General features: G+C 41.7%; 1 protein-coding gene across 2 annotated transcripts in view; it reads left to right on the top strand.

The window, feature by feature from the left end:
- The first annotated feature begins 217 nt into the window (after positions 1–217).
- Positions 218–25,960, top strand: part of LSAMP (limbic system associated membrane protein) — a 2,408,919-nt gene continuing 2,383,176 nt past the window's right edge. For both annotated transcript variants that reach the window (XM_060234657.1, XM_060234655.1), the window contains exon 1: positions 218–1,657. In XM_060234657.1, the coding sequence (XP_060090640.1) occupies positions 1,591–1,657 (67 nt within the window). In that variant the 5' untranslated portion in view covers positions 218–1,590. The remainder of the gene's footprint in view (positions 1,658–25,960) is intronic.

Here is a 25,960-nt window from a genome sequence, read left to right as displayed (position 1 = left end):
GGCTCCCTATTGAGAACTGACAACTAAAATATGATGTGTCTATCTCTCTACTATGGCATTGTTTTCAGGCTTGCATATGTACATCTCTGTTTTTGTAAGAGAGAGTGTGTGTGTTTGTGTGGGGTCACAGTTGGAGCCAATTAGCCTAAAGAGAGAACAGGTGCAACCCATTAGAAGTTCAGGTAAAGAGGAGAAGGAATGAGAAAGAGAAACTGTACAAAGGCTGTTTCTTCAGGAGGGTGAGGAGTGCTGAAAGATGTTGGTTGGGAACCACAGAAAGCAGGGAGACAGTGCTTGTGAGACTGTGTTTCCCTTGAGAATTTATACTTCCTGTTACTCAGGATAAAAACCTTTAGTTCCATTTCCTTTGGAGGGTCATTTTTGGGTTTTTTTGCTGTTAAGTTGCAGCTGACTTAAATTGACCTTGTAGTGTTTTCAAGGCAAGAGACATTTATAAGTGATTTCCATTGCCTGCCTACGTGTAGCAACCCTGGTATTCCTTGGTGGTTTCCTGTGCAAATACTGACACTGCTTAGCAGCCAGGATCTTATGAGACTGGGTAAGCCTGAGTTGAACTTGCTGCTGATTTAAAGGACCAGAAGTTGAAGGCTAGGTGAACGAGCCTGTTGCTGAACAAGACTGGTCTTTTGGAGGAATTGCTAGAATTACTCTCCTCAGGTCTTTTGAAAACAGCTGCTGTTACTCTGAAATAATTGATCTAGGGCAAAAGTGTGTTGGTAAATTCAGTGATAGGTGGTGGGATTGTGCTCCATTGAAAAGCTGATAATGGGATAATATCCCCCCACCCCCACCCCCCGAATGGCTCAACTCCTCTAATCTGAACTTTTTCCTCTTTTTCAACCCATAGTAACTATACAAGGGACAAAGTTTGTCCTGGTATTGTTTCTCATGTGAGGCACTAACAACATCTTTGAATCTATCTCATACCACTTGTTTGCATGTATGAGTGTTGCTAAGAACAGGAAATGGTAAGAGACCATGTGTAAATGGAATGTATCTTCTAGTAACTGTGCAATGCATTCTCATTACAGACAGGTGAAATGCAAAAATTCCTATTGTTGTAGCATGAAAAGACACCCTTGGATGTTGAGGCATAATAACCCAGCAGTTGTTAAACAGAGTGTGGAATAGCAGGGAACCTGGGAGATCCAAAGTGGGTAGCCTGAGTGCAGATTTCTATTTCAGCCCATGGAAAGGAGGCTCTGGTTTGCAACACTAGATGGCAGAGGTGGGATCTTTTCTGCTCTGAGCGCTGTCCTATAAGGCATTGCTTGTTTAAGTACAGTCGCATTTAGTTGGAGCTGCAGGAGAGAGGGAGAGAGAGAGAGGGAGATTTTCTCAGGCTGAGTTGAACATCCTAGCTACCCCCCTCCCATCCTCCCAATTATCCGAAGCTGAGGTTATTCAGGAATCTGGCCATCCTAGGTCAGCTTCCTTTGCACTGGATTGCCTAAGCCTGTAGACAAGTGACGGGGGAGACAGAAGGGAGAGAAGGATCACGTTTTTAAAAAGAAAATAAAAGAGACAGCGCGAGAGAAGAAGAGGAGGCTGATCAACTGAGACAGAAACATGAGGACCTACTGGCTGCATAGCATCTGGGTGCTGGGACTCTTCTTGGCTCTCTTCTCCTTTCAAGGTAGGTGGTGATTGATATCCCTCCTCTTTGCTCCTTCTTTGCTTTGATTTGGAAATGATGGAGGGAGATGAAGAGGCTGGCTTGTGCAGCCCTGTCTCTGCTCCACTTGCTTCTCCAGTCCTTCTGGATCCCAGGAAGGGATCGTTTGTTGATGGCTGTGTTAGTTAGAGGGCACTTTTTGTGCTTGGCTTGCTTTCTGTATGCACTTTTGCAAAGGAGGGGGGGAGGAAGAGGGGGAGGAGGATTTGCAAAAGGAGGGGTCCAGGGGAGGTGTGCACCTCTGTGCCACCTCCAACCACATTCCCATCTCACTTGGCAATCTATGGCACGCATATCCCAGTGTCAAGGCTCCAGTTCTCTGTCGTCTGCCAGGATATGTTTTCTATGGCAGGCTAAAGGATTTGGAAAGGCTGGAAAGGCTAAGTTTTCCCACAGAGTGCCTGAAAGATTCTTTGAAAAAAACACTGCCTCCTGCTTTTAGGTAGAAGTGGCAATGGAGTCATGGAGGGATGGAGATGATCTGGCTGTTGATTACAGGGAAGGGAGAAAGGGTAGGTCACGGGTCCGATGCTCTTCCAGATGTACATGGGGAATAGAAGGTAGAGTCCCAAATGTCTGTGCAAATGGCTGGTGTCATCGATTGGAGTAAAGATAGCACATGGATGGAAAGTCACACACAAACTCTTCCCCAGGCTTGTGGTGCATACACTACTACCCTGTGGTTCACATGCAACAGCAATTATTCTTGCACATATTCATGGATCATGTCCTCTAAGCAGACATTCATTAATGTTCACTCTGACACTTCTAGTGCTTCTAGTATGTGATACATTCCATGATTTGTGTCCCATACATACATCTCTTGTGTATGCTACCCTCTCGGTTTCACATACTTCTCTCTCACTCACTCGGTCTCCTGTTTCCTCCTTTCTATATGCATACACACTTCCTTGAAAACAGTAGGATACACAATGATTCTGTTTCATGCATGAATTTTGCTATCCACTCACCTGCCTATTTATTGCCTTGATATGTGTCCTACTCTTTGACTTTTCTTAAAACCTGACTTCATATCAGATACTCTTATTGCCTACCACAACACATACACAAAGCCATGAACATTAAGACACAGCTCTCCTTCTCCCTAGCTAAGAGTCTCATCATTGTTGCACATGCTATATGAATCACACATTATGGCTGTAGCTCTTTCCAATATACATGCATACCCTTGCTGGTATAGAAACAGACACATTTCCCCACCACTGTGAACATGCATTCCCACATGATCTAATGTACTTTCTCACGACCTCCCCATGTATCACATGCATACACACACTTTCATTTCCTCCCGGAGGAAAAAAATGTGTACCCTTGGCTCAGGAAACAAGCACCATCTTCCACTGTTGTCTTTTTGTGTATCCATTTTGCTGGGCAAGCAAACATTTTTTTTTTAAAAAAAAAAAGCAAAGGCTCCTACACAACTCCACTGTCGGCTGGATTTATAGCTACTTTGAACAGTAACATTCAGTGGTTTGCTGTGAGCTTCCCTCACCTCTGGCGCAGACCCATTGAGAAGAACGCACACTGGCAAACTGCAGACTCCCAGCGCTTCCTCTTTCCTTTCACGGATGCCTATTTCCCAGCCGAAAGCGACTATACAGTGCTTCCCATTGACAAGCTGCGGAGAGCTGCGATTGGAGGATTTCAGCAATGCAATGTTCTGAAGCACTTTTAACTATTTACAGCATCTCTGCCCCTTTGGCGACTGTCTCAAGCCAGGTGGAGGGAGTGTGGGTATTGCTGTTGCTTTCCCTCTTTTGTTTACTGTGCAAATTTGGTAATTGAAGTAAGAATCCTTTCTCTGACACCTCAATGCTTTTGAGAACTAAACAGTTGCTTTCAGCCCTGAGTCGCAGTTTCTGGACTGTGCATATTTGTGATGAAGGGAGAAATGGCAGGGAGATGGTGCTGTTGCTGTACAGGTTTCAGTGGACACCAGCCCAAACTGGAATCCCATTTTCTATTCTTTTTTCTTCTTCTTCCAACCCCTAGTAGCTAGACTACTTCCTTTAATTCTGTAAATATGCAAATTAGGGGATTCTGGATGGCTATCAAAAAGGAAGTAGCAAAGCATGAATGAAGGAGGTTCCTGTAACTCTTGGCTGTGTAGGGCTCTCATTCTAGCATTTTGTGGCAATTCTTCAATAAGGAATCTCCTACAATATGGTTGTTTGTTTTCCTTTTGCTTTTCAGTATCCCTTGCCAGGGACTGCTAGGCAGTGGGGCATGCCATCTTACAGTCACACCAGCCCTGTAGAAGCTAGCTTTCCCTGGTCTGCTGGCAATGAAGATTCATGTTTTGGTGGGTCTTAACCATTCCCTCCTGTTGCTTCTAATTTTCATCTCAGTGACTTGTGAGGGGGGCGGGGTGGAAGTGAAGAAGGGAGCTTGGGTTTCTGAGCACAGCTGAGCTTTAACTGAATAAAAAGCAGTCAGGGAAGAGAGAATCAGCGTGGAGATGCCAGAATGCTAGTTCAGTAGTATGAGGTTAAGCTTCTCTGTTTGGCAAGGAGAAAAAGATGGTTGAGATGTCTTTGCCTTCCTGTGGGGTCAGTGGCTCAGCATTTCACCTTGTCAGGACTGAAAAACTAGTACCTTGGACAGGGCCTAATGCCTTTAGTTTCTTGTACTTCCTGCAGGTGTTGCTTGCTATGTTTGAACTTCCTTTTATTTGAAGCATATCATTTAGGCTTCTCCATGTTGCCAACACAGCCCAAGGAAATTGACCAATACAAGTGACAAAACAACCATCTTCTTCAGTGAATAATGCTTTCAGCTTAGCTTTGCAGCAAAAACCATGGGATAAGCTAGAAACTCTGATAGCTGACTCTAGTGTGTCCCAAACTGTATTTTTCTAAATCTGTGTGCAGCCCTTGTTTCAGTTCTTCTTATTGCAAATATACATCAGTTAGCTATGAAGGTGAAGCTGTCAAAAATGTACATGGAAAATGCAGTTGTCTTTGTAGCAACTGAGCCATGTGTTTTGAGTGGTTTATGTATAAAATGTGGATTACAGGATATAACTGTATCTTCTGTTTTCAGGTGTTACATATGCAGTTTCAGAAATAATAGTGTAAATACCATTTGGGGTGGCAAAATTTATGTTTTGCTTTACAGAACGCACATATTGTGGTGATTTGTGCAACAGATAATACTTTTGTGTTATCTAATGTAGTAGAAGCTGTGATTGAAAGGTACATTCTGTTGGGGTGACTGTGTGCTTACAGATTGCTTGGGTAGCAGCTGAGAGGTAAGTGCAGCTCTCCATTGGATCATTGGATATCCTTTTCCTTTGTGTAGCTTTCAGGTGCTGTCTTGGCTAATGAGATCAGGGAGCTCACCTCAAGCTGGGAAGACTGATGAGAGAATGTCTCACTTTATTGCATTCTGTTCACTTAAGTGATGGAGATGTTCAAAGGCCTAGGTCAAGCCGAGTTTACTTACAATCTCAGGAGAAGGGAATAGACAGAATGAAACTGAGAACTTTGGAGCAGAATATAAATGCTGCTTTTGGAACAGTCATTGCCTTCCAAATCCAGAGTTCCATACTTAATTCTCCTGGATCATACAACTCCTTTTGAAGATGTCATGGCATATATGATCCTTGCACATTTCATCAGAGCATACCAAATTATCTTGGGGAAATTTTAACCTAGGACATGTTACTGAGATCAGCACATGAAAATGAACATGCACACAATCTACTGGAAAACTGTTTGTCTCAGTGTTGCTGGGCAGGATAATCTTCTAATGGACTGTGACCCATAGTACTCACATGTGCAGGAGATTAGGTGAAGGTCCCTCCTATTCATTCTGCCTTGAAAAAAAGATATTATTGTCAATAGTTTTTATGCACAAAAATGTAATAAGTTCTTAAATCTACTGACAAGAAGGGCTCCATAACTTGTAGGGATTCTGGCAAAAGAAGAAACAATTATGTATTTATATGTACTGTGTGATCTATATTGACCATCGAGATGTGACTATATTTATGGTGCAGAATACAGCTAGATAGTCTACATAAAATGGACAATATTTGGATGCTTAAATAAGTCTGGAATTAACAAAGGATAGAATGGGGAAAGTCAGGTGTTATTTAGTAAAACAAATCTAGATAGTTTGAGCAGGTCTTGACCACGTGTTGCAGTAGAAGGAGATAAATCAGCAGATCACCATTCATCCAATGAGATAGGCAATGGTTTCAGAAAGGAACTGCTAAAGAAGGACAGGGTATGGCTTGATGAATGGGCTGGGGAAAACCATTCCAGGCACCATGAAAACCCTCACTCAAGGCTAGGGCATGACAGTCGGAAGATCAATAATAAGGAGTTTGAGAAACAAATGACCATGGTTCCCTTTGCTCCAATTATTACTCTGTGTATCAACATACAGCACTCACTATAATGGTAGACCTGTGAAGGTCATGAAAAAGAGCAGCTGTTGTTGTATTGAAGCATAAATCATGCTTTCTGTTTAAGAAAAAAAACCCTCTGGATCTTCTTTGTATGTGATAGACATTTTTAAAACCAATGTAAGTACACTGTTGGCTCATTAGCTCTGGTTTAGCTGTGTGCATTTTGGTTGAATATGGTGGTTACACGCAGCAGATCAGCTTTTCACATGCCGTTGCAGCCACAGAATTTCTGACTAGTTGGAAAATGATTTTGCACTAACTTGTGTACATGGCACCTGCATTCACACAGCTCGATCGGCACATCTTAAATTTTGTATGTGCTGATCAGAATTCATGGCTGCCACATAGGGGGCAGTTACCTTAAGGCCAACTCCAAAGTATAGCATAAATCTGGAAATGTGAAAGAAAAAAACCCTGAAGGAAGTAGTATTTGTCATTCTCTCAAACTGTGCCATCCTCACCCATAAACCCATGAAGCTCGGCCCATTGGTCTCTCAGGGTCAGTATTATCTACTCTGCTGGGCAGCACCTATCCAGGACCTCAGGTGAAGTTTCATACAACCTTCTACCTGATACTTTTAAACACCAGGGGTTGAATTTGGGACCTTCTTCATACAAAACATTTGCTCTACCACTGATCCATGACCCCATCCCCACTCTTGCTAGTGTCAAATCCACCCTTTGAAGTGGGAGCACTGCTACACATGGCAGTAGGGTCTGGAAACAGTGGTATAGTGTGGTGCAGCTAAAAGACAGATAAAGCTTGCATGAGTGTGCACATATCTAGGAACCTTTTTGAGCCACTGGTATTTCCCATAGCGATCCTAATACATAAAGAGAGGTCTCTGTGTCTGGGTGTCATTCATAATGCATTGGTGCTCAAAACATTTTGGGAAACCTACTATAAGGAAGCTTAACAAGACAATTATCAAACAATGCAGAGAAGTACCGTGGGGCACAAGGAGGTGGGGCATGAACATCCAAGGATGAATAGACTCTTGAAGCAGTACTGAGTTGCTCTAAAGTCCCTTGGTAAAGGACACTTTCAGATGCACACTGGGATTTGCTGTGGTGACTGCATCTCCATCCCACTGTCTCAGATTATTTAAGAAAAAGGGAGTTCAGAAAGTGTTCTTCCATTATTCTTAGAAGGTTTCCTCTGTCCTAGCTTTCCTAGCTTTAGCAGGTAGTTGGAGAGATCATGCTTGAGTCCTCTATTTGTCTGTTTTGGAATTTCCACATGCTTGCTAGTGAAACAGGCTACTGGTGCTGAGTTGAGGGGACCAAGAAGGAAGAATGCATTAAGAAGTGTTGGAGAGATGATGGTCAATGATGAAGCTGATGGAAACTGATGTTGTTTGGGGTTTGTGAGCTAAGGGAGTACAAGTATGTCCTTTGTAATTTCTTTTAATTTTTGCGCATTGTTATGAGCCTTTTCACTTTGTCCCCTTTTCACTGCTAGGGTTCCAGTGTGGTGTTATGGTTAAGAATGTCAGACTAGTAGCTAGGAAATCCTGGTTTGAATCCTCACGCATGCCATGGAAGCTCACTGAGTGACCTTTGGCTAGTCACACTCCTTCAGCCTAACTTATCTTACAGGATTCTTGTGAAGATAGAAGAAAGGAGAATAATGTAGGCCACTTTGGGTCTCCATTGGGGAGAAAGGTGGGTGCGAACTCATTGTATTGTAACCGACCCTGAGCTTTGCCGAGCAAACAAACAAAAATGATTCCTGTGTTCATTTTAAGGTAGATTATTGCAATTTATGTTTACATGTTCTTTTACACAATTGATGAAAAAGAGGTGTTAATTTTAACTGTAACATTTCTATTGAATTGATATGGGTGGGGAGAAATGACAGGGGCAGTTCCATCCTAAGTGAGGAAACTCCCCGGCCGGAAATGGAACTTTTGGCTCCAAACAGTAGGGTCACACAATTAAATATCTCCACTATGAGTGGGGGAAGGGGAAATCCTCTTTTAGGTTTTGCTGCCTTTAGGAATAGATTAGTTGGCCATGGCATGCCATGCCATGATTCTCTTAACCACAACTCTAGATTTATAAGAATAATAACACTGGTCAACCTTTCAAGGTTATTGTAAGTGCAACAAAAATATTTACAGCCCTCAAGAAAAGTGTTATGCAATATAAACCCATAGTAATCAAAGTGAGCAAGGAATGTATTAATGTCTATCACTGAAACTGCACTGAGGTTGCTAAGCATTTTGAGAACATATAGAAATCTGTTGCTGGGCATTAACATACTTAACAGATTTAGGAGAAATTCACTGGACCACCTGTAGCTGGCACACCTGGGCAGGCCCTTCCAGTGACTGAATAATCAGGTTAGCAGCCCAACAGCCTGTTGTGCAATGGCAAATTGCCTGTTCTGAACACTCCTTCCCCTTAAAGCAAAATGTGCCATGATTTGATGTGCTGTTCAGACTTGGCCAGGGTGGAATCACTTTGACAGTTGAAGTGCTCTCCTGTTATCATTTCATGAAGGAAAAAAATAACAGCCGTGGCACAGACTGTCTTGTCCAGCTCTGTTAATGAGGAGAATATAGGAAGGACAAGAGGAAAGCACTTGGGATGAGCAATGTAGACACAGTCCAGTGCTTTTTATGGAAGTGATGGGAAACGATATAATGTCAGCATAAAGAAAATGGGTGTTAGGAGTAGAGAAATCCCCTCCCCCCCATTTTGTGAAACAAAGAAAAGTAGTGAACATATCCACTTACCATGAGAGAAGCAGCGTCATTCTAAGCAGAGTTGTGCCCTTCTAGGTCCATTAAATTCAATGCGTTTAGACAGGTATAACTGTATTTAGGATGACACTCAAGATGATGTAGGAAAGGGACACATCTGCATGTTCATTAACTGATTGCTATATAATTACTGTCTGGCAGTTCAGTGTGTAGACTGGCCTTGTCAAAGGGCATTGGGTTGGAAGCAATGTAAGAGGATCCAGCAGTTCCACTGTTAAATGTGTGACTTGTCATGTACACAGTTAAATAATTCCCTGATGTTACAGGTGATGGATATGTATGTGTGAATTAGTCTTAAGAATTCCACATATAAAGTTGCATACTTTTTCAAGAAAATAAATTAAAAACTGATCACATCAACACAGTGCTGTGCTACTAACCATATAAATGGGAACTGCCGTTTTCCTTTTGGGGCAGGGGATCCTCTGACTCCAGCTCTCATTTTCCACCACCTCCACAGAAAATGAGAATTGATTTTGGTCTACTCAAAGAATCTCTGGAGGAATTATAGTTTTGCCATAGAGTTTCTGTTGAGTCCTATAGTGAGTGATGTGATGTTACTTCCAGGTGTCCCCAGAAGTGATATCAAACTATTGCCTGATGTGGCCCTCATGCCCCTGATCCCTTAGACTCTCACTGGTTGCCGGGTCATGTGTGACAACCTTAATGTCAGCCCCCATAACTGCTTCCCTTTCCTTCCCTCCCTCCTACCCATCCAAACTACCTTTATCTGTCCTCCATTTCCTCCTCTCTGGTAGCCTCTCCCCTTTTCTTCCTGCCCACCTACTTACTTTATTATGTTCTCCTTTGGCCATCTTCAGCGTCTGCTTCTTCTCTTTCTTTCTTTGCTTCCTTCCTTCCTTCCTTTCCATCTTTTATTTTTTTTGGCCCCTCCATAACCTTTGACAGACAGAAAACAAAGCTTGGAAGTTAAACAATATTGTGGTGGTTGTGTAACAACCCCCAAAATGTCCACCAAGATCATAAAAAACAGCCTCATAAGATCTCAGTGTGCATTCATCGCTAAGATCTCTAAGATCTCCGTGGGCATTCATCTCTTAAAAGCTACAGATGTTCTATTACTTTTTCAGTTTTTAACCTGTAATTTTAAAAGCTTGTTTTTATTTTTAGATTTCAGATTTTCTACAAACTTGTGGTTTTCCTCAAGTCTGCAAATGTATCGTCCCTGTATACCCCAAGGAAGATAGTTTCAGAGGGTAGCAGTGCTGGTCTACTGTAGAAGAGCTTGATTCAGGTCCAGTAGCACCCTTGGAATCAGGGCTTTTTTGTAGCAGAAACGCCTTTGCATATTAGGCCACACCTCCCTGATGTAGCCAGTCTTCCTGGAGCTTACAGTAAACCCTTTACTGTAAGCTCTTGGAGGATTGGCTACATCAGGGGTGTGTGGCCTAATATGCAAAGGCGTTTCTGCTACAAAAAAAGCCCTGGGTAGAACTCTCAAAAGCTTATACCCTGCCCCAAATCTTGTTGGTGTCTAAGGTGCTACTGGACTTGAATGTAGGTTTCCCAAGCAGCACTCTGGATTTTTTGATCCACACTTTAGGGCTCTAAATTAGATATAGTGAAGGACAAGGAAAAAGAACTACACACACAGTGTGGAGAAACCATGGGAATAGCTGAAACTGTTTTATGAATATAATTTTAAACTATTCAATGTGTCTTTTGTGCTGTTCTTATATCCTGACTTGTTTTAAATGCATATTTGGTCTTGTTGTATTGTTTGGTTGTCAGCTCCATCAAGTAGGATAAGTAACATTCACATTTACTAAATAAATAAATGTAACAGTTCTGGAAATGTTGAAGTTGTGGGGGAAAGGAGGAGGTGTTTGGGGAAAATGGAAAATACATACAATACATACAGTGGTGTAGTGATTGTGTGGACTCTAGCCTGGGAGAAACCGGTTTGATTCCCCATTCCTTGACATGCACCTGCTGAGTGATCTTGGGTCAGTCACTGTTCTCTCAGAGCTCTCTCAGCCTCACCTACATCACAGGGTGTCTTTTGTGGGAAAGGAGATTGTAAACCATTCCAAGACTCCAAGTGAAGGGCGGAGACATATAAATCCAATCTCCTCTTCCTCTTTTTCTTTTTTCTTCTTTTTCTTCCCCTTCCTCAACTGATTTTACTGTTTTTTCAGAATAAAATCCATCATTTGTAAGGTAGCACATAGAATTGTACTATTTGACACACACACAAATATATATAATTTAAAAGTGTAATTGTAGAGAGTTATACCTTACACTACCTTATCACATGTATCTTAGTTCTCACACCATCTGTGAAGTAGGGGAAAAAAACTGAAAAACATAAAGTGCATATTGTGTGGAAAACAAAGAAAGTGTATTTGGACATAGTCTCATACAGTCACAATAGGTAGAGGTTAAATGGTTTCAGCAGATTTGACTGCATTTTTAACAGGTGCTGTTTTTGCTCTGCTAATGGACAATGTTGTTCTGTGTCCTTGAAACATGTTGTTGTGATATTCACTTCCTTGTATCTAACAAGATACAACATTTTTAAATGATTTATTAAAACATTCATATCTTTCTTTTTGGCTCAAGATAACTATATAGGACTACCAGAATATTTGATGTTGATTTAAACTTTAGACCATTCAAAACAATGAACTCTTAAATACTGCATTATCACCATGTGTGTAACATGTTAAATAGTATATCATCATACATGTAACATACATGGCCAAGTGAATCATATTGAGCAATAAATGTATCCTTGAAAGTACTGTATTATACAAAAGGATTATTTTATGGTGCTTAGATTAGTTTATATTTTGAGTGAGTAAAACCTTGTCTTTAAAAGCATTTCACTCCTGTAAGAAGAAGAAAAAAATATTTCAGTGGTTCCAAATGATGCTGGGGGGTGGGGGTCTAGAGAGGGGACTTAAAGGACACTTTTTCATTTTTTCCCCAGTCTTTCATATTTATAGCTTTCTTTCATTTGTATGATAGGCATAGGAAGGAGGAGGTTTGGTATAGTGGTTAAGTGTGCAGACTCTTATCTGGGAGCACTGGGTTTGATTCCCCACTCCTCCACTTGCAGCTGCTGGAATGGACTTGGGTCAGCCATAGCTATCACAGAGATCGTCCTTGAAAGGACGGCTTCTGAGAGAGCTCTGTCAGCCCCACCTACTTCACAGGGTGTTTGTTGTGGGGGAGGAAGATAAAGGAGATTGTGAGCTGCTCTGAGACTCTGAGTGGAGGGCGGAATATAAATCCAATGTCATCTTGTTGTCTTCTTGTCTTGTCTCCAAATGGTCTTCTGAATGAGAAGGCATTCTGCTTTTCACAGGGAGCAGAAAGCAGGGGTTCAAACTTTAAACGATTCACAAATTGATATGAACCAGTTCAGGGACATTTAAGACAAGCTATGGGTTTTTCTATGTGTATATATTCATTTAAGCTATTTAAATACAATCTTTTCTCCAGTGGATATCTAAAGCAGCTTCAACATTGTTCACCCTCTTCTGTTTTAGGCTAATAACAACTATCTGAGGTAGGTTAGGCTGAGAGAGAATGACTGACTCATGGTTAGCCAGCAATCTTCCAAAGCACCTTCCATAGAGGTGATTTGAACAAGATCAGTCTAACACTCTAACTACTACATTATGCTGTGTGAGAGGCAAACTAGAAAAATCTGCCAAAATAATAGATAGGCTCTGTCCATCCTTAAAAGCCACAAAATCAGCTAGAGGGAGATATCCTAGCTAGAAGAGTTGTTATTTCCTTTAAAGACTAACAACTAGGAATGGCTTGTATTTCTATGAGTGTAAATGTGGGCATAAATTTGTGTTGACACTAGTGTGTGGAGTGGGGGGATGAGATGAGCTCTAACCAGCAGCAGTGTATAAGAAAAAATGATCAGAATTCAAGGATGTTGAGAACATTGCTTATTATAAAATAAATCCAGTGTATACTCACCAGGAGTTTTTTACACTCTTCCTTGGGGAACTCTAGAAACAAAGAACACAAATCTTGCAGTTATCCACAATCGAAGTTTTTAGCATAAAACATATACTTTAAAATCAACTTCTACCATTTGCCTAAACTTATCCAGTATCTGCTTCTTAGAAAACACAATGCTTATAACCAGTTTATAGCCTTGAAAGAAAATAATCATGTAGTAACACAATTTTACATATTGACTACGATGTCTGTGCAGATGCACATTCATCCTGTGTTATGCCAACTGTACCCGCTCCTTATTGCATACTGGAACTGGTTAAAGGTTATGGTAATGACCTTTAAAGCCCTATGCGGCCAGGGACCAACATGTTTGTGGGACTGACTCTCCCCATATGTGCCACAAAGAGTGTTACACTCAGCTGACCAACCCCGTCTGGTAATCCCTAGCCCAAAAGGCATCCATTTAGCCTTGACAAAGGGCCAGGGCTTTTTCTTCCATTGGAGATCAGGGCCCTGCAGGACTTATTATGGTTCTTCAGGCTCTGTAAAATGGAGCTGTTCCTCCAGACTTTTGGCTGAGGTGATGGACATCTAATCCATTCCAGCCTCCCCTGTGCACACTGCTGACATGATCTGCATCGTTACAGTGCTACAGTACCCTTTCTGATCTGCCCAATGTAAGAGAACTACAAGCATCAACAGCCAACATGTAGCTATTTTATAATCATCTTAATTAGCTTTCTTCAGGAGGCACCTGAACTTCTGGAATACCTGCCATCTTTAGTTTGACTAGTAATTTTATTGCTAGCTATTAACTATTGTTTATTTTAATGTTTTAATTGTTCTATGTATTCATATTTGACATATCATGATACATCCTGATCCTGCTAGCAAGCGAGGGTGGGATATAAATAAAATAAATAGCATCACTGGTTCCAAACCATGTTCCAAACCATAGCACTGGTTCCAAACCATTATTGGTAGAACAGAATAAAAACTTTTTAAAAAACAAAAAACCCAGAGTTTCTAGCCAGCATTAGTGCTATAAAATGTAGTTTTTGCCTAGAATACAATTCACATCATTGAAAGATGATGAATGGTTTTTATTATTATTTGTTTAAATATGTTTATGGTTTGACTTTAAGAATCTTTGTGGTTTTCTGGCTTTTTAATTATTTATGAATCTGCGCAGAGTGGTAAAGCTGCAGTACTGCAGTCGGAGCCCTCTGCTCATGACCTGAGTTCAATCCCAGCAGAAGCTGGTTCAGGTAGCCAGCTCCAGGTTGACTCAACCTTCCATTCTTCCGAGGTCAGTAAAATGAGTACCCAGCTTGCTGGGGGGAAAGTGTAGATGATTGGGGAAGGCAATGGCAAACCACCCCGTAAAAAAGTCTGCCATGAAAACTTCGCAAAAGCAACATCACCCCAGAGTCAAAAATGACTGGTGCTTGCACAGGGGACTATCTTTACCTTTATACATAGGGTATGATTTATGTTTGTGTGTGTGCATAATTTTGGCAATTTTTTTATGACTAAACATGCTCACATGAGCTGTGTGTGAGGATATACTTGTGTATAAGGGTGAATTCACATGTGTGCCTCTTTAGTACAAAAATGCATTCATTTACAATGGAAGCTATTGAGTATAAGTGCAATAGAGAGATGATGATACATTTAAGCAGTAGAAAACTGTATGGAAACTATAGTTGGAACAGAATGCTGCAGTTAGATTGTTGGTTGGAGTGGGTCACAGAGACCATATCACTCCAGTTTTGTTCTGTCTTTAGTCTTTTTCTATCTTCAGTGACTTCCAATAAAGAAAGCTGGGTGGATTATGTGAGTGTATGCATATGCAGACTGATATACCGCTGACTGCATTAGCTAGGCTGGGGCATTCTGTATCAACTGGAGTTTCTGAATTGTGTTTATAGGCAAACCCATGTTGAATGCATTATGGTAGTCTAATCGTGAGTTAACTATAGCAGGGATCCATGTGGCCAGGTCAGCTAAGTCGTCTCTAGGCTCTTAACTAAGTCAATGAAAGACAACTGGACCCCATCAAAAGTTGAGAGCCCCATGTCCTTCAGGGTCTCAGCTTTCCCAGTCATTATTACTCGCATCTTGTTAGGATTCAGCTTCAGCATGTTTACCCTTCGCCATTCAGTCATAGTAGTCATGCATTGATTTACAGCAGGGGTGTCGAACTCATTTGCTATGAGTTTGTTATATATATAAAACCTTAAAACATTCTTAAAACGTTAGCACTCATTGGTCTTAAAGATGTTTTCTTTGTATTTCTCCCATGTGATCCAGGCAACTGGGCAAAGGAAGCTCTAGCTCTTTCCTTCCTACCCCAGGGGACTGTGAAGGGAGCCTCAGCCAATGGAGAAAATAGAGGTTTTGCTCAGTAGCTCCTGTGCAATTGAGCAAGCCTTGCAAAGTAAGCTGTTATGCAGAAGGAAGCAAGATATGGAGAAAAGGAAGAAGATGATAGCCAGTTGCTTGAGGGCCTGATAGGAGACCTCTGGGGGCCTGATTCAGCCCTTGAACTGCGTGTTTGATACCCCTGATTTAGAGACTCTATAGTTGGATTTAGAAAAAGAAATATCAAGTTGGGTTTCATCAGCAAATTGAAGTACCCTGTTCCTAAACCAAATACTACTCCAGCCTTCTAAGTACTAGCTAACAGAAGCCCTAAAATCTAGACAGTAGCCTGCACAACACCATCTTAGAGGTGGGTGAGCTGTTTGTCCTCCCCACAGTGACTATCATTTTACCATCCTGACTAGCACATCTCGGGCCGATACATATGTTTTACACTGTAAAATGTGCCCGCACTGCCTATGCTGTATTTTTATCTTACTGATTTTGTTTTGATATTGTTTTATTTTTATTTTATTGTTGGGTTTTAATTGTTATTTATTTATTTATGTCTGTAATCCGCCCTGAACCCTTTCATGGGAAAGAGTGGAATATAAATCTACTAAATAAACAAATAAATACCGAAACTTGGAAGGAATCTAGACACAGCATAATACAAATTTTCAGCTTATTAAGAGTAACAATGCAAGTCTACAGACATGTGAGTGGGGGGGAAAAACCCCTATTTTATGCAGAATACGTTCCAGGATTCTTTACAGAATCAATATATACCATTTTTACTATGTATGAATCACTATATATATCATTAGTAACAAACCTGAAAAATGCACTTCCTGATGCTTGTTTGGGAGGTGGCCTACAATTATACCTCTGCAAGAGTACAGAAGCCTTTTAAATAGAAACATCCCTACCTATAGCTCCTAGCCTCTTTACACAGTACCACTACGCACACTCATACACACTACACGCAGGTGGGTTGCCATGTTGGTCTGTAGCAAATGAACAAAGTTTGAGTCCAGTGGCACCTTGAAGACTAACAAAGTTTAATTCTGGATGTGCATACACATTTCTTCAGATACTGTGAAACAAGACTTTCTCAATCATGGCATATAGGTAGAGAGAGGGTGGGGGTTAGTTGCCAGGAAGGGCTAATTAGAGCCAATATATATAAGTAACTGATAAGTATAGCTAAGATTATATTAAAGCAGTTTGTAAGAAGTATTCACAGGTTTTACCAACTGTTTTAATATAATCTTATTTTATTTATTTATTTATTCGGGATTTGTATCCCGCCCTTCCCAGGAGTGGCTCAGGGCGGCTTCCAACAATAACAATTTAACAATTTAAATATAAATCTTATAATCTTATACCCAGAATTAGCCTTCTATTGGTAGAGAGAGGGTGGGGGTTAGTTGCCAGGAAGGGCTAATTAGAGCCAATGTATATGAGTAACTGAGTGATAAGTATAGCTAAGATTATATTAAAGCAGTTTGTAAGAAGTATTTACAGGTCTTACCAACTGTTTTAATATAATCTTATACCCAGAATTAGGCTTCTATTGGTATTAAAGGTGCTACTGGACTCAAACTTGGTTCTACATGTTACACTGTCATCCTCTTGCCTGTATGTGCATATATTCCAACATAATGTCTATGCTCTAGTTCTATATTTCAATACCTATTGTACACTATGGCTTGGATGTCCCCCACACACTCCTCTCTAGGCACTGTGGAGACAGTCCTCCACTGTAGGGCATGTTACTCTTCTGCTACACATTTTGTGGGTCTTTGGGAAGCACTGGTCTAGCACAAGCACCATAGGAAGCACATTCCATTGCAGATGACTATCTTTGCATTGCCCAGTATGGTTGCCAACCTCCTGGTGGGGAATGGATTTCTGGGCTTACAAATGGTCTCTAGATCACAGAGATCAGTTTTCCCCTAGAAACAATGGAAGATTTGTACGAAGGGACTCCATGACATCACATCCCTTTCCAAACCCTGCCCACCCCAGACTCCATCTCTAAATCCCTGGAATTTTACAACCTGAAACTGACTACCACAGCCCAGAGAAAAGCATGCCTGGAGCAAAGGTATCAGATCCAAGCCTATGTCTTACTCTTGATCTAATCCTCTGCTGGTCATGTGAATTCTTTTGACTACTTGTTTATTTATTTATTGAATTAATTTGATTTATATCCCGCCCTCTCCACTGAAACAATGGAAAATAGCCTTAGTTATTAGCCTAGTTATTAGCCTAGTATCATTTGTGGTGGTTCCAGAAATGCTTGGGATGTGTGTCTGTGTGTGTACTTGCTCTTTCCCTTTGGAAATGGGAATTACCCTCTAGCCAGAGAGCAAGCTCATGTTGTTTGCTATAGTTTGGTGGAGGGCATTTCAATTCCAGAAAGATGTAAACAAAATTAGAGAGGATTCAGAGAAGAGCAACAAAAGCAATTGAGGGGCTGGAGGGACTAATTTATGAGGAAAGCTTAGAAGAGAGCCTGGTTACATGGAGCTTGAGTAAGCGACTGACGACAAAAATGTAACAATGATCTGTGTGAATTTGAATGGTGTGTTTGCTCTGTGGAGAAAGGTGTTTGTTTAAAGTGATCTGCGAGGACAACTATGTGCAGTGGGGTAGAATTTTTTAAAAAGAAAATGCGAGACTGAAAAGACCTGCCTGATAGCAAAATAAGACACTAGATTGGGGATGCATTCCTCCCTCCCCTACCAAAGAAAAGTGTGAGGAAGTCCCATCACTTGGGAATTTAGGAATTAAACTGAGCCAAAGCTCTGGATAATAGGCTGTACTGGAAAAATATCTTGCAAAAATTCCCTTGAGAATGACTAAGATGTCCTGTGTGATTTTTATAAAATTGTTAATTTTTGAATATTCGCTGAACTGGAGCTAACTTCCCTCTCCACTTTTGTCTGTGAAGTAACCACATTCTTGACTCTTGAGAGCATTTCTCAGGCTTGCTTTTTATCATTCCTCTGTGTGGGAAACACAAGCTCTCCAATGAGGACCCATGGGGATGCTTTTGCTATGCAGGCACTAAAATGAACTCCCAGCTATCACTGCTAATAATTTTGCTGAACTAATAGAGATACCTTTGAAGAGTTGACTGGCTTTTAGGCCTCATTCTCACTGAGTTTGCTTGTGGCCAGATTGAAATGTGACATTGACAGGCGGCCAGGAGAATTGATCCATGCACCTTTGCACATAGACAAGATATCCTTTACACCAGGCTGTCATCCACTATGTGTACAATATTTGCAAGCTAGAGGTATAAAAGCCAAACCGGTATTGCACTAGTGTGCTAAGTGTATGCAATGTCACATGGGTAAGTCCTTCTTGCATGCCAGCTAGGCTTGTCAACTGATGCTGGCACCCCAGCAGGAGAATTCAAGAGGCATGGACAGTGATTCAGCATTGGGCCAAATACATAATTTCACTTCTGGCATTAAATTGGTGAGGCAATGCTCTAGAATTCACACAAAATTCTACTACAACTTTCCCTCACCATGTCACGTCTGGGTTTTCACTGGATGTTGTGCATTGGTGCAACCCAGTTGAGTGGACAGGACAGGGTTCAAGGCTGGGAGATCTGACTAGCCTACTACCAGCACCACATTTCAATCAGGCCTTAGTCTTTCAAGCGATGTTGCAAAGATATGGCAATTTCCTTGCTTGTTACAAAAAAAATGCATTGTTGTATTGCCACCCCTGTCGGAATAACAAGACAGACAACAAAATATGGATTAAAGGGCCACTTTATTAACTTTAAATAGCAAGGGGAAAAAACAGTGGGGACAGGTTAAGCCAGGGGTCAACCAGACCACCTCCTTAACCTGGAACTGGGCGAGCCCCAGACCCCGGGTGGGAGCCAACCCAACGGCTCAAACCCAGCCGGCCAGGCACAAGATCCCATTCACCTGTGCTCCACCATCCCCCAAGCCGTACAGCCTGGGATGTGGACAATTCCAAGTGACGGGATCCCAAGGCTCCCTGGAGCCAACCTTGGGTCGTACAGCTTAACGGTCACCCCAGGGACACCATTCACCCAAATGGTGCAGTGCCGCGGGAGCTCACCAATACCCCACACAACATGTTTCCAACAATAAACAGCCAGTGACCAACCTATTTAACAGCACCACCCAAACCAATTGCCAGTGCCCATCAACAACAGTACTAGGTAGGCAAAAACACGCCCCAAACCAGCCAATATGTTTGAAGGTGAAACATTCTTACCTGGCTCCTAATAAGGCGATCAGCCTAATGCCTGCACTGCATAATGGGCGGGCTGAGAGCGCAATTCCAAACTGCGCCATGGGAGGCAGGGCCGGCCTTATAAGGCCGCCCCCACCCCCGCCTACCAGAGGGAAGAGTCCACTGTCTCCTCCTTCCGGGGAGGCAATGGACGGCCCCCAGCCTAAGGCAGCCAATTGGCTGCTCGGCTGGGTGTGGGCCGAATTTTTGTTGCATTTGTTCAAATTATGGTTTCCAACACTGTGTTGGAAAATTCCTGGAGATTTGGTTGAGGGAGGTAGGTCACTATGGATTGTGATGGTGTAGAGTACACTCTCCAAAGCTGCCATTTTCTCCAGGGGAGCTAAGGTCTATAGTGTGGAGATGAGTTGTAATTTAGGAAGAACTCCAGGCCCCACTTGCAGGGTAGCAGCCCTAGTTAAAATTTATCAAAATTATGGCTGCCTAGGAAGCCTTTTTTTTTGTTCAATGTTCAAGTATTTGAGTGAGAGAGTGTGAGTGAAATAGGTGTACTTTACTAAGGCCTGAGGTGCCCTTAGTAATATGGATTGTTTAAATCATTTCAGAAAGAAAATAGAATATAAAATGTTATTCCTGACTCATGAGATTCTATGTCAGGGAAAATCTGTGTATCTATGTGTTTGCAATGTTTACTCAGGTCAGGGGAATTATGCCTGTGCCCTGTGTGGGTGGCTGCTGACCTTCCTATCACTGTAGTGAAAATTTTGCTGTAGAATTTTTACTCTGGATAGAAGGGAGGTTTCCTTCTCAATATATCTGCTTGGGTTTTATGCCATTAAAGGTTTTTGACTTTGACATCTGCTTGGTCTTGGCACTCAGGTTCCCAGCCTCCAGGTGGCTATGGAGATCTTCTGGAATTACAACTGATCTCCAGACTTCAGAGATCATCTCCCCTAGAAAACTTGGCTGTTTTGAAAAGTGAACTCCATGGCATTACAACCTGCCTTCACCTCTACCCCCAAATCTCCAGGAATTTCTCAAACCAGAGTTAGCAATCACTCCTCAGAATATATGCTTCCATGACTGAGTAGTTCCAAGGGCACATAATAGAGGGAAATTGGCATGGGGGAGGGATGGAGAAGGAAATCTGAACATAGTTCCTGTTGGGGCATAGCATATTGTATGGCTAGGTGGTCATGAGGGAGAAAGAATCTGGGTGCTTGCTCCTATTTAATTAATATAGTTATAGTTATATATAACTGGTGATGTGACCTGATCCCAATGTTTTATTACTATTCTGATATTTCTACTTGCAACTACAGAAGCCTAGATATAGAAAAGTCAGTTTCATATCATCATTTGCATATGAAAGCCAGTGCATATCCTTAGCAAAGACACATTGACCTGCATCCTACCACCCCACTAAGAACAAATCTGAAGCCTTCCTATAACAAAAGAGTAACTTAGATGAAAGGAAGACATTAGAATGGAAGAACTTCCTTCAGGTAGGTTTTCAACCACTCTGTAGTATAAACCCATAGGCTAGGCTGCCTTGCATTTGGTGGTGGGGTTGACAAAATGTCTCTGAACCTTTATAGGAACTGTTTTGTTATGTTTGTCTTCCTGTGGATATCTTGACATGTATGAGATGGGACTACTGATCTTGGCTTTGCCAAGAGAACTGGAGATCTTCATATTACTTTTAAGCATGAGGAATATTCTTCATTAAACTGTAGTTTAAGTGTTTAATGAATTTGTCTCGGATTCTAGGAACAGAACTGATTCATTTAGTAATTGTAGCTGTTTCCAGACAGCAAACAGATCAATTACAGCACCTACTAATTATTGTACTACAGGATTTAACTAATCTTTTTTTACCCCACCTCATCTTTCCTCCTTTGTAGTATGATGTTGCATTAAGGCAAGAATTTGTATCCTCCTAAGTCATTAACAGATAGTCACAGCACTGCAAGACCTTAAATTGGCCTGTCTGTGCTTTTTGAGGCAAAAAATTTCTATGTATTGGCATGAAGTTGGAGGATTTAGATTTTAGTCAGTCTGATATGTCTCATTCTGTGATTGGTGGATAGTTGAAAGGTTATGGTATGGATATTATATGATAATAAGGATTTAATTCTCTTTTAATATGATTTTTTTTGGTGAAAAACCATCAGCAGTTTTGTGCTTCAGAGAAATGGGTTATATAATAAATAAACTCTTCACAGAACTCCACAGTTTTCCCTTCAAACTAGGTTACATGGCTGAGTTAAAAATATATATCTTTTCTTTGAGAAGGTATAGACAATTTCAGAACTCTTTGTTATACCCAGGGGCAGAAAATCAAATAGCAAATATAGAGAACAAACATTTACCAAAATGCTTATAATTTGTAATGCATCAGTATGAATTATATGAATGCAACAATTTTTTGTATTTTTCATAGGCAAAAGATATCCTCTGAACTTAGCTACATGATAGGCAAGGTCAGGGGTCATTTGTAGAAAAATAGGTGGTGAAGCTCATTAGCATATGCTGCCCCCCCACCAGCCAACAGCAACCCAATGCAAGAAAGGAGAGCCCCAGGCAAGCGAGGTTTGCTTGGACTGGCTAGAGATCCCCCCAGCCCAAGCAGGCCTCACTCACCTGGGGCTCTCCTTGGCTTCACCCCCCAATCAAAAAGTCAGCAAGCCACCTGCCCAAAATCACATAAGAAGTGGAGAAAGAGTGGCATGGGCTTCTCCAGGAGTTAATGAGGGCTGCTGAGGGTGTGGCAAAGCTCCTGGTGGCTGGCTGCCTGCCTGCTCTCCTAATCCAGGGATTGTTATGCAGCTGCACCTACTATTCAGTGGGCAAGGTAGGTGGAGAGGAGGAGGCGGAACCCTCAGAAAGGTTCAGGAGCTATGCTCCTGTGAGCTCCTGCTGAATTCAAGGCCTAGGTAAGGTTAAGATATGGTGCAGATATATACAACATTTAACTTATTTTGTAACACCCCCATAGCATATTTTTGTTCTACATATACATTTCACATTACCAGAAATCTCACTGGAAAAGACAATAATGCTAGGAAAAGTCAGAGATAGCAGGAAAAGAGGAAGACCCAACATGAGATGGGTTGACTCCATAAAGGAAGCCGCTGTCCTCAGTTCACAAGGTCTGAGCAAGGCTGTTAATGATATAGGACATTTTGGAGCTCTTTACTTCATAGGGCTACCATGTGTTGGAAGCAACTTGATGGCATTTAATATGAACACAAAAACACATATAAATGGACCTATGGTGATTATCACCTCTTTGTTCCAAGTGCCATTTGTACTACAGAATGAGTGTCCATGATTCATATGCATTGAATGGATACAAAGCAGTCAAACTCTTTTCCTGCACTATAGACCCCTCCCCCATATTTGCAAATTCAGCAGTGACTAAACTTGTATTGTTAGTATGCCTTAGAAAGTATGTCTCGTGTAGCTTCCTCATCCCAAGCTAGCTGCTCATTGTGGGTGGGAATGAGCAGACTTCCAGTTTCTAAGTGAGGGAGAAATGCCCCAACAACTGCAGAGGGCAGATGGAACAGAAACTGGCCTGAAGGCAGTAAGAAGAGATGAAGGTGACAAGATTAAAGAAAAGAAATATTTTGCCTAGGTGTAAGGAGGTAGCTATTAAAGGCTTATGACTGGAAAAAAGTGGCAGTATCTGATAGTTGCTCTGAATGGCAAGGTAGGCAAGGCACAAGAAGGGCCTAATAACTATTTTCTTCCTTCCATCCCTTTCTGTATGCATTTCTTCGAGAAACATGTATCAACTTAAGTTTTGAAGTCATTTTTTGGGGGGGGGGTCATGAACTTCTTCCTCTTCCCACTGGGCACCTTCAGCCTCCAGGACATCCAAAATGAGCTTCTTTGTTCATTCCCCTGCTGGCTACAGATACTGCCATGCTCCCTAGCAAGGGGGATTCAGAGTTTCCTCAGTGCTTCCTCACATCAGAGTTTCCTCAGGCAAGCAACCAGTTTCCAATAACCCGACATTTCCTGTGTCCCATGTAACTGTTAGATTTGTATGGCCCCCTCCCCATTCCTGATTCCAGACTGCTTTCCTGGACTCTGAGAGAAAGGCAGCCTCAACCCCAGAGCCTCCCTGCCCCAGAGCAATTCTTCACCCTCTCTAGGGCTACTTAAATAGTCAGAAGTTGCCCTGATGTCACTTCTAGTTTCATCAGACAGCCACAGCATGCCTCCCCATTTGCAGGAGAGAATTGATTTAGGCCCTGCGCATCTGGCAGCTGCTATGCCCAGGTGGGATACTGCACACTGTGGCTGACCCTGAGGACCACTATAGCTTTCAAGAACCTCCAGAGGACCACTTCTCTTGCACCCTTTTTTTCTAATATGCACTTTCACATGTCATCTTATCTTTGGCAAGGATTTGCCAATGTGCAACATTCAAAAGGTATAGATAGATGACTTCTGAAGCTTCATGTTAATCATTCTGAGAGGCTTTTAAAAGCTGAAGGAGAGACAGTCAAGTTGGGTCACCTTTTCCCTAGCAGATATGATATGCTGGTAGCTTTCCAGGTAGTGCTTATGGCCAGAGTGCTTTTCATCTGCAGCTGCATTAGTCCCTGGAGAACATAGGAATTGCCAGACTAGGTCAGCCTTGACCTGTCTAGATCATTCTCCTTGTGCTTGCTGGATGTATGAGAGATGCCTCAGGCAATCTAGTAAGCGAGGAGACTGGCAATATCTGGACTTAAAACTTAGCCATGTATCCTAGACTACAGATTCTTCTGTTACTTGATTATATTTATATGAAAGCCAGCTTGACTCTTAGATCTTGTGTTACCTGGATGGGAAGTTAGGAACAGGCAACATCTTTTAACTTGCAAATCTGAGCACATTTGATTTGGAGATTATCAAGGGGCAATAAATATGCAATGCCAGTTTTACAGCTGCTTTTCTGGTAGAACTTCACTTTAAATTAACTGTGCCATATATGGCCAGAGTCGGCACTTGCATTCACTGTATAAAAATTTGATCATTCACATTTTAAAAATGTATCGGAATGTCTCATTTATACTTTCTCACTGAAAATTTCATGAGTTGCACATTCCCCAGTGTCAGATGTTCAATAAACCTAAATAATGCAGCTATTTACATTCAGAGGCCTTTCTTTGCAATTGCAAGGACTAAACAAATCATATGTGTTTGTTTTAATCAAAAGCAAAGATGTGGTGAGAAATAGTGAGAATCCCAGCATGGTAAATGTGCTGTCTATTGGAGTGGGTGGAGATAGTGGGAAGAACTCTATGCAACACAGAGGACCATATTTTTAGCAATCTTCAGAATTAATAATTCCTTTGCATGCTGATTGCAAATGAATAGGGTTAGAACCAATACAAGAGGACTTAATTTAAGTCATAACCTTGCCTCAGTCCTGAAACAAAAGTAGTCATAAAATTTGTCTTTGAGTCTATGCAGAATGTCTGTCTTCTGCCTTTGAAGAGTATCAGCCAACTATATCCAGGTTTCTTAAAAGGAGAAGTATGCTTGCAAAGGCTCTATATGGAGTTAGACCATTGGTTTATCTTATCTAGTCTTGAATGCAAATGAAAGCTGCTCTCCGAGGTCCTGGACACTTTCTTGTACTGCTACTGGAGATACTTAATTTGGAAGTGCAAGAGCCTGAAAGGGAGGCCTTCTGCACACAATCCATGTGCTTAGTATTCCCTAATTCAGGGGTGCCAAACATGCACTTTGGGGACCGAATCAGGCCCCTGGAGAGTTCCCCTGAGCAACTGACTGTCATCAGCTTCCTTCTCCCTCTCTCTCTCTTGCTTCCTTCTGCATAACAGCTTGCTTTGCAAGGCCTACTCAATTGTACAGGAGCTACAGAGCAAAACCTCTATTTTCTCCATTGGCTGAGGCTCCACTCTTGGAGAAGAAGGGGATAGGAATAGCTTGCTTTGTCAGGCTCTCTCAATCACACAGCAGAGCTACTGAATCAAGCTTCTCTTCCTTCTATTGGCTGAGGCTCCCCCCCAGCCCCCTGGGGAAGGAAGGAAAGAGCCAGAGCTTCCTTTGCCCAGTTCCCTAGATCCTATGGGAGGAATACAAAGGAAGCACTTTTAAGACCAATGAGTGCTAACATTTTATATTTTTAAATATATATATATTTGTGTTTATCTGTGTTCTTTATAAAATTTATATCTCTGCTACCTAATCTTAAATAGGTATACATACGGACTGGCACAACATGGCTCAGCCCAACCTGACATGGTCTGGCCCAACAAGGTCTCATTTATGTCAAGTCTGTCCCTCATAACAAATGAGTTTGACACCACAGGTAATGAACAGGTAAGCAGTTTGCTATGAACAGGTAAGCAGGTTGCTTTTGCCTTGTGGCTCTGTCACCTATGACACCGAGATAAACCTTGGAGTTACATTGCTCCATCAAAGGCAGAAGACGATGGAACTAGTCACAGCACAATTAACCCTCTATCCCAATTA

This window comes from Heteronotia binoei, chromosome 3, assembly GCF_032191835.1.
Source record: "Heteronotia binoei isolate CCM8104 ecotype False Entrance Well chromosome 3, APGP_CSIRO_Hbin_v1, whole genome shotgun sequence".
NCBI lineage: Eukaryota > Metazoa > Chordata > Lepidosauria > Squamata > Gekkonidae > Heteronotia > Heteronotia binoei.
This window is presented reverse-complemented; position numbering and strand designations above follow the sequence as displayed.